At 33.6% G+C, this 10,135-nt stretch overlaps 1 protein-coding gene across 1 annotated transcript in view; it reads right to left on the bottom strand.

Annotated features, from left to right (window-relative positions):
* Positions 1-1,958: 1,958 nt before the first annotated feature.
* LOC108690440 overlaps positions 1,959-10,135 on the bottom strand; it is a 38,705-nt gene continuing 30,528 nt past the window's right edge. Inside the window, exon 4 of the mRNA XM_018197732.1 lies at positions 1,959-2,276. Within this exon, the coding sequence (XP_018053221.1) occupies positions 2,034-2,276 (243 nt within the window). The 3' untranslated portion in view covers positions 1,959-2,033. The remainder of the gene's footprint in view (positions 2,277-10,135) is intronic.

The following is a 10,135-nucleotide window of genomic DNA, read 5'->3' as shown; positions in this document are numbered from 1 at the left end:
CGCGTATGTATGTAAATATGTAAATGTATACATATACATATATTTACCATATGTAGTAAATACTGGGTGTAACTAAAATAAGGTAACAAACTTCAGAGCTGACTTCCCCACATCAAAACGTGAAAAAAATTCATGACATAAAAACATATATTCATAAACTCATTACTGAGATATAGCTCGAAATGTTTATTAATAGGGGAAAATAAAACAGTAATATTGTATTTATTATTTAATATTATTTAATTTCTAATGTTTCTAATATTTCTAATATTAATTAATTTTTAATTATAACAAACGTTCGAAATATCTCCCATTTAATTCAATACATCAGATCACACTTTTAGACTCGCACTTTTTCAAGATCCCGGGGCAATTACGAATGGTGTCACAAGTACCTGTCTCTTTCTCTTCTTTTTTAGCTCTATAAATTTCTCTTAAAAGATCATAGTACCATGCAATAATAAGGATCTAATAGATTCAATAAAAATCTTGAGAAACAGAGGTCGCACATATAATTTCAAATTTCAGCGATTGAATGTATCAATATAAAACAATCAAAGATGCATTGGCTATCTTCATGCATAGTCTATCTTCATTGTATCTTCATTAGCGATTGGAATTTCACATAAACTAAGGATTTTAAGTGTCCTCACAGATAAAAATCTAGAGAATTTAGATCGGGGGATTGGAGGCCATAATACTTAAACACTTTGAGCTATACCTCAATAACAATGGATTTGCGGACATAACGTTTATTTATACTTTTTTTCATATTTGGGAAACTTGGCCTCGAAATTTGCTATCTTATTTTAGTTATATCCTGTATATAGCAAAAAAATATAGAAACAGTAAACAGGGGAGCTTATTTCTTCATCATAATTTTATTTCTTCATCAAGCAAATGCAAGATCTTCGCTTCTAATATTGCGATGTACTTCGTCCATTAATTCAGAGCTACTCTGTTTACTTGTGTGAGAAATAATTATATCAATAAATAAAGTATACTTTGTATTCTGAAAGTCTTATCAATTGAAAAATATATTGTAAGTTTTTATATGATGAATTGATTTTCTTAACTTTTACGGCTTTGATTATTAATATTAGGATAAAAAAACAGATGATTAAACTTGGAACTTTGTTCATCACGTATTGACATTACAAGTATAGATCGCTTAGCATAGACAGTTTTATTTCAATATATTACATAGATTATATTGAATCACAATGAATGTAATTACATTTGGATCTGGCCGCGCGACCGCATTATAAGTAGACTTAGGTACATATTTCCAGAATTGTAACATTACGTCTAATACAACCTTACACGATACCTTATAGAAGACTCCTCGAAAGTACATTCATCGCGCTAATTACAATATAATACATCATTCTTATTCATTTTTATTCTGCATTCGTCATTCGTATTTTCGTTTTGCTCGGGATCAGTTTGCGACGACACGTGTTGCTGTTATCAAATATAACAAAGCCACAAGTCGTGTGTAACTCGAGAAAAAAATATTGAGGACAAACCGATGATCGCTAAACAATTAAAGATCGATTGAAAATAGTGAATGATACGAAACATCACATGCCACTCGTGTTTAACACATTCTTCTCTTCGCACAATGAATCTAGGACACCCTGTTATAGCCCAATTATCCGCGAATACATAGTCGCCAATAAAGATCAGCCAGCTGAAAAATGCAAAATGACCACAATTAACTGTCTCTTTATGACTTGCACAATATTTATTTCGTACGCTTCTCGGCATAAGATTGTGTTACACAATCTAAGATATCTCGAGAAGAAGTAATCTTCATATTGAAGGTAAAACTGATATTGTAATTGCATCCGTAATGACATATGAAAACAGATTTGAGTTTGAAACTTTGAATTAATTTCCACGATCCTTCAAAGTGTCTGTCAAATCTACGTTTCGCTTAAATTTTTTTTGGTCCGGTAGCCTTTGATTCACGGATTAAGAAAATTGTCATCACTTGTCGGAGGGCGAACTGAGTTCAGCGATGAGCTTTATCACGTGACATTGATCTCCTCATCCTCCTCGTTTTCCGTTTGCTCCTCCGGTCTTTGCGGACTCGTGAGCGGGCTCACGTCGCTCAGATCCATTCTCGGCCGATCCCCATCGGCGTCGCTCAGATCTGGATTGGGGTTGTTCTTGTTCGGTAACGTCTGCTCGCGCGAGCCACCGGTCGCCAGCAGCTCCCGCTCCTTACTGTTTCGCCACTTCATGCGCCGATTTTGAAACCAGATCTTCACCTGCAAATGCAACCCATTATCAGCTTGCAATAAAAATCGCAAAATTTAATTCTTCATATTTTTTGTAGCATGAAAGATAGAATTCTATTATGAATTTCGACATGAATTATTGAATCAGATTTAACAATTCAACTTTAATAATTATAAGTGGAAATTGGGATCTGATTAATATCAATTATTAAAATTGACAATCAATATAATTTGTGATGTTATTTCCAGCTTCAGTTTATTACGTTTCAAATCCAATAAATCGAATCGGCACAGTTTATAGAACTCAAAAATATATTTGCAAATGAATATTATAACCGACAAACAATTTTTGAATTCTTTCAATTAATAAAAATTCTTTGATTCATTTGTTAGACCAACTGATTAATTGAGTTATGTGATATAAAATGACTGATAAACACAAGATATTTGCATATATAATGTTTTATCATCTAAGATATATCAAAATATAGTTTCGACCTAGTTTTGGATCAGGAAGTTATATCTTCATGTTGAAATTAAGTTACAACTTCTCACACACTTTAAACATTTCACAGTTGCTTGATATTCGTTTTTTATCAAAAATAACTATTTTATTATTAGACAAAGCTATTATTATGTTATTAAACATGAAGCTCTTTTGTTGTTTGACTTCCACTCACAAGTTTTGCGATAATTTAAATCCAAATTAGAGTCGAAACATATATTTTCACTGGAAGAAATCTTGTTGCAATAATTAGAATTCGAATAGATTCAACCAGAAAAATACGAGGCCTGTTCTTTTTACCTGAACTTCTTGCACGATTCATCTTTTCTCTTTTTCTCTCCAACGTGAAGAGAAACGGCAGATAGATGAACCGTGCAAGAAACTTTAGTTATAATAAAAAAAACAGACCTACAAATTAGACACTTATAGATAAATTTATGAAACATTTCGGTTAGAAATAATCAGAATTCAATTACAATAGGCCTGTTCTTTTCAACTGAACTTTTGCATCACCTGAAGAGAAAAGGAAGAAAGATGAACTAATTCAACAAAAATTCAGCCAAAAAGAACAAATCTATATAACAGAATTCGGATTGATATGATCCCTTTTGCTTGTACTTCTTGTTGATGCAAGCAGAACCAATTTCTTTTCAATTTTTCTTGGTGTTAATATTTTTTAGACAATAAAACGATACATTTACACACAAATAATGCTTCAATATTGGCACTTTTTATATCGATTTATTTCTTCCTATTTCGAGTCTATTTTTTTCTTTCAATCAAGTTAAAGTTAAGGACAATATAAATGCTTCATCTTTGTTCATTCATAAAAAAATAATTTGAATTTCGAAGGGTTAAAATGCAATATCCATGTAGGATTCTTCCTGCATTTCACGTGAGCACCAGAGAGAGTTGTTTTACGTAACAGCGTATCTTGTACGATACATCAGAGCGCCAGTGTACATAATCGAGGAAGAGGAAAACCGTTACTTTCCCGCGTTAAGGAGCCGCTGAACAGGCCAACGTCAAACGCACACTTGGGCACCCCCGAAAGTCTCTCGCCCACCCTTGTTTCCCGTTCGCTATGCCGCCCGTAGCCGCCCCATTAGCCACTTTATTATACGCGTTCTACCTTGAGCGAATCATTGACCCCGGTTGCGCGGATTGATCTACCTAAACTGCTTTCCGAATTTTCATTCGCCACCGTGATGTGTGCACTTGACACCATCACAGACTCACCACCTTCGGGGGGTTCGCGCGAATACAACACTTTGCGCTGCCTCTGATTGATGCCACGGGACGTGGATGTTCGATAATTCGCAGACGTTTCGTCGAACGTCAGGAAGCCACTTTAGTTTAAAAGTTACGTTATCGCTTATAGGTGATTACAAATCCGCTCATTTCAATTGCGCTTTTTGCGTTTTTTTTATCCTTCTTTCTGGAATTCGAATACGGAATTGTCAGAAAAAGCGCGATAATATTTCGCGCCGAGTGTATAAGAGAGAATTATCAAAATTCAAAAGTACTTAAGATATTTTATATATTATATTTTTCATTAATAGTACTATTAATTAGCATTCAAGTTAATATTGAAGTTTGATATTTAAAACACCTATTATATGTTTATTATCTTTTGCCAAGCGAACAAAATTATTGTAAGCTCCTTTAAATAACATAGTAAAAAATACAAGCAATTCAAGCAATTTCTTAAATTGTACTGTATGCTAAAAACGTATAACTTCTTTAAAAAATATCTAGTAAATCTAATAAATGTAATAAAAAAAAGTAATAAAAAAATGATTGAAAAATTTGTGGTACGATTTAAGAAATACCGATTTAAATTTTATAAGGCGCTGATCATACTTCAATAATTCATATTTTAATAAATGTAACATATATGTATATAAAAAATATAAAATGTTTCATATTTAAACAATATAAAATGTTTTACAATATATTTTATAAAAACATAAAAATACAAAATGAAATTGTATTTTTTGAAATTGTTAGATAATTATCATTACCTAAGTTGATCAAAAATTATATCAATTCTATTTCATTTTTTAAATGTTTATAATGCACAAAAAAGATGTAACCTATAGAACGTTTTGTTTATATTTTTCATTGCTGTTTATATTAAATAATGAGACAAAACTGAAATAAAATTTAGGTGACCGGATAGTAGGCAACTCTTTCTAGTAAGCAAGGCATGTAGAAAAGATAAAATCTTTCAGGATAAAAGTCGCAAGATCTTGGAAAATATGTTACTCATAATCATCAAAATCTACCTTAAATTATTTAATTCGTGTCGAATTTTAGAATACAATTTTATTCATTGTATGCTCTGTATTTTGATGTTTACGTGTATTAATATATTATTTCATATGTAATCTAATTCTTCAAAAAAAGATTTTTCGTGTTACACGGTGCATAAAATTATAAATAATATTTTATCCCGAGTTCCGACATGAATTATGGATCTAAAGTGGGCTTGAAATAAAATCATTATATGGAAAATCGCGCGCGAGAGTAGCTGAGTAATGCACTTAAAAATCACAGATTGTGTCATATGTTGCACAAGTAATTTTATTTAATACAAAATACGCATTTCCAATTATCTCTGCAAAAAATTAATTATTAGAAATTAATTATTAAAAATTAATTATTAAAACGATTTATAAATGAAAAACCACAAAATCTTTTCATTCGTAAATATGGAATAACAAAATATTGCGAGGGGATTCAATTTTCCATCGTGGCGATTAGACGATCAAGAGATGAGGCGTATCGTTCATTCTTTGATCCGCGCATAACAATTCTCGACAATTAAAAAAATATTTTTTTCCCGGAGTGTTTCACGCGCCGATGGACGATATGATGATGCGGGGAAAAATTTTCGACACTTTCGCAACGTATATCTTATTCGGCGCGCGCTACGCATTCTGCCGGGTGCGGTGCGTGCGTTTGACACCGCGCGCCATCATTAATACCGGCCCTCGACCTAGAGAGATTGAAATTTAATGTAATTTATTATTTTTTAATATATCCCATGAAAACGTTTTACGCGGATATTTTCGATGCACGCATCCCCCTCCCTCCCTCCCTGCCGGAGGTCCCCCCGGTCACTCGAGGGAGGAGGCAGGCGTGTGCGCTTGACACCGCGCGAGCTAAAACGGGTTTTGACGCGTTAATGTGTTTTTCCGCTTTATAGCGAGATCGCCCGGGATCGGCCGCATTGAGAAAGGAGTCACGGCCATGAGCGCGCTCGTCGAGCAGACTTGTTTACACGAACGCCATTCAAAGCGCGGACGGACGCGATCATAATCGCATCGTTAATCGCCAAGCTCTGTAATAAAGGCAGCTTTCATTCTGCCGCTTGAAATAGCACGATTTAATTATCATTATTAATTAGGTATGTACACCGTGGACGTTGAAGCGTTATCGCGATACGTTGGATAAAGAGCTCCTAATAAAAGAGTAATTATTATGATATCTACAATAATTAGGATTCTTATAACATATCCAAGTGGAAAATATCAAAGTCTCGACGTGACGATGAATAAAAAATTTTATTGATATTGTTATTGATATTGTTACAACAAGAGTCCTTATTCCATTATTATTTCAACTGTAAAATCCTATGAATCTTAAAATAAAGGTTTTAAGAACATTATGATTAATAATTAAAACATTAAAAAATATAATTATTAATTAAAATATTAAAGATCGAAATGTGATTTATTATCAACATTAAAAGTTTATGTAGTAATAAAGTAATAGCAGGATGCTTTTGAATTACGTACAAAGATTTTAATGAGATATTATTTTAAGATTTTAATTGAGATATTTATTTTTTACTGATTAAAATCGTCACGATTCACCGCGAATCATTACGAGGGCCGCTCGTTAAGTGCCAAAACAAGTAATAAAATCATTAACGCAAATGTATTCGTATCCGCGTCCCGGCATCATTAGAGACCTCAACGCGACACTAATAATTCTATCAATTACATGATTCGTTTTATCGGTGTAACGCGCTGACTCGCCGCTCGCCCAATTGCGTGTCAATAATATTTGTAGCATTTATACCTAACGCTTGTAATATTGCAGAATACGCGTTTAACCAGAAGTCAATCACAGTTCACACGCATGTAGTGCCGAAATCAATTCATCGCGAATTACGGTGAATTTGATTGTAGTTCTGATAGAAATCCGGCTGATAGAAATACAACCGACGAAATTTCATAACAAATATATTATATTTCAGTGGCAAAAGATAAAGAAGTCTTAATACAAATATTATAATGTAGAGAATGAAAATATTATAATGTAGAGAAACATTTTATATGAATGATTCGTTGTTATTTTTCAGTTGCAAATTTTTATATATTGCATAATATGTTGTTATTTTAGTTGTAAATTTGTAATCACAAATATAATCTCAATAATTTTTAAATTAAAAAATTATCAATAAAAAAGAAAATCCATTCAAATCAGAATTTATATATTTAAAATCTTTTATCTTTTTCTGTATGTCTATAATTTAATAAAGTTTAATTTGCGAGAATTTCCGATCTCTATAATCACAAATTAACAATAGAATTATAATTAATTTAGCACAAATCACATTAAATTTGATTATAGTTGCTGACAGAAATTCAACTACCAATGAAATGTCATAGCAAATATTAAATGTCACATTAGCGGTAATAGATATACATCTTAATATAAAAAATATAAATATTTACACATTAACTGCCTCATTACTATTCCAACGCAAATTTTTAATCCTAAGAATATTGGAGATCTTGAGATTCTCACATAAAAATATTTAAAAAATTAAGTTCTCGTTAATCACTTAAATTAAAAAAAAAATCTTACATTATCTTTTTATTTATATTAGATTTAAAGCTTGACTCCAAAAAAATCTTTAAACTCCACAAATATCCACAAAATATCAACAGAAAAAAATAACTTTTCTTTCGCCTCTCATATTTTTATCCTTTTTTACACAGCTTCTCTCTTCTTCAAAAATCTCTACGAGAAAAAAATCAATCTTTAAACTCTCAACAAAGATAAACCATGTTAATGGACGAATTTGTTTGAATCGTGTAAAGTGTCTCTCCTGTTTTTGCTGTGTCGTTAAACAACGCCGTAGATAAATTAACAAACGAAGGCGGTGCGGTACGACGGGTAATTATGCGTCGAACGCTATATAGCGCAGAGGAGAGGGACTCCAAAAGGTGAGAAAGTTATATTCGCCGCGACGAATTAATTCACCTATACTCGCCCCGCAAATTTTCATACGGGATGTATGCGCTTGACACCATGTAGACCCTAACGATCTGACGCGCTAATACACTCTTTAGCTCTAGGGTGTTACCCACACGAGAGATTGTATACCATTTACTGACCGTTTACTACCTCCATGAATATGTGTGCGTGTGCGTGTGCGTGTGTGTGTGCGTGTGCGTGTGTGTGCGTGCGTGCGCGTGCGTGTGTGTGTGTGTGTGTGTGTGTGTGTGCGCGCGTGTGTGTGCGTGCGTGTGTGCGTACGTGTGTGTATGTGTGTTAGGTATATTCATGTAAGCGATTCATGTGGAGTTTTAGAATATTTAACCCCTTCCTGTCTAAAGGCGGTAATTAATGCATTTGCCAAATACGCTTCCCACGTTGCGATTGCGCGTTAAATTATCCTTAAGCAGGGTGCAACGCACCCGCAGGAGTAACTTTGTATTAAAAAGGGAATTTAAAATCGCCCGATGTTTAAGAGAACAATGAACAAACAAACAATTTCTCGCAAACGTTGAAATTAAAGAGCATAATTTTTTTCTTAATTGCTAGTTCATTTTTGAATTCTACTTTTTGTTGTAACACAGTTATCTCCGCAGTAGCAAGTTTAATTTTATCTATTTGTAAGAATTACACAGTGAAATCAAGAAAGGATGAAGTTAAATTACACAGTAACTGAAAAATGAACTCTAATTGAGATAAACGGAATAAAGGTCTAATTACAAATCTTGATATTAATAAAAATTAAAATAATCTGCTTTTTTATTATACACAAATGGATGCAATATTATATAAATTTATGTAATGTCTTTAAGAAGTTACATGTTATAAATCTTCTCTCTATTACGATCAATATTACATAAAAAAATTAATTGCCGGAAAAAGGGCCTAAACAGAATTGTGCCTTTATTCCATCCTCTCAATTGTAACATTGTTATAAATATCATTGTAACTTTGTTACAAGGACAAAAAAACTTGGGCAATGAAACATAATAAACGAAATGATCAAACAATAAAACCATAACAGTAGCAAATCAAATCCAAGATGTTGATTTCCTTATTACGTTTTACTGCTTTAGAGCTGCGACACAAACTTTTGCATAACGCATAAGTGCATAAGAGAATCAATCAATCAAAGTGCTTCTTTTCCGTGAAGTGGAAGGAAAGGAAGAATTCAGATTAGTTGATTCTCTTATACACTATGCGTTATGCAAAAGTCTATGTCGCAGCCCTTTATTTTTTGTATGGCACAACTCTTATGAGATATTCCTCAACTCTGTGACTTTAACAGTCGATTGAATTGATATGACCGTATCATTCGCGATGTTCCTAAATTCGACTGGTAAAGAATTTTGACGCAAAATCGCCGAGGTTGCAAGTTTTCCGTACCTATCTCGCGCAGCGAGATTAAGCACGTGGGGGATGAAATCGGACAGGACGACAGAATCGGTAAAACGGCGAGCAATTCAACTTCGCCGAAAAGCGCGCGGCGCGGCGGCGGTGGTGACGGGCGGCGGTGGTAGCGTTCTCTCAGGACGGAGGTGCTTTGTTACTTTTGTTAGTTCCCGGCCTGCCTGCCGCTGACGGGACAATCAATCACCGCCGTCTCTCGGAAAACGCAAAACGAAAAGAAAAAGAGAGAAAGAGGGAAGCAGGGCGGAAGAGCGGGAGGGCTGAGGGTGCGAGAGAAGATCGGAAGTGAAGCCCCGCGGTTTCCCCACGGTGTGTATGCGAGTTGCCAGTTTATGCCGCTCGTCTGGGGTATCTGAATGACGAAATTGGTGATCGAAGTGGTGCTTCCGAGTCTTCTCTTCCTTCACATTGCTATTCGGTAGAAAGAGACGCAAACAAAATTAAAGTAAAAGATTAATATTCTAATTATTATTTTGAAACATTCAATTCTAGTATAATGGAAAGGTACCTTTAGGCTAAAAATTATTCACAAAGAAAAAATTTTGATGATATATGAAATATGTATCGAAATAAATGGTAAATATGAAGAGAACGAAAGCTTTTTATTACACCTTAAGTTTTATTCTTCAATCAGAAGGCTACTTCAATCAGTGAGTTTCATTCTGATCTTTTAAGTTTT

The sequence above is a fragment of the Atta colombica genome, unplaced genomic scaffold (genome assembly GCF_001594045.1).
Source record: "Atta colombica isolate Treedump-2 unplaced genomic scaffold, Acol1.0 scaffold321, whole genome shotgun sequence".
NCBI lineage: Eukaryota > Metazoa > Arthropoda > Insecta > Hymenoptera > Formicidae > Atta > Atta colombica.
The sequence above is the reverse complement of the archived record's forward strand: the minus strand, read 5'-3'. Positions and strand labels throughout refer to the sequence as shown.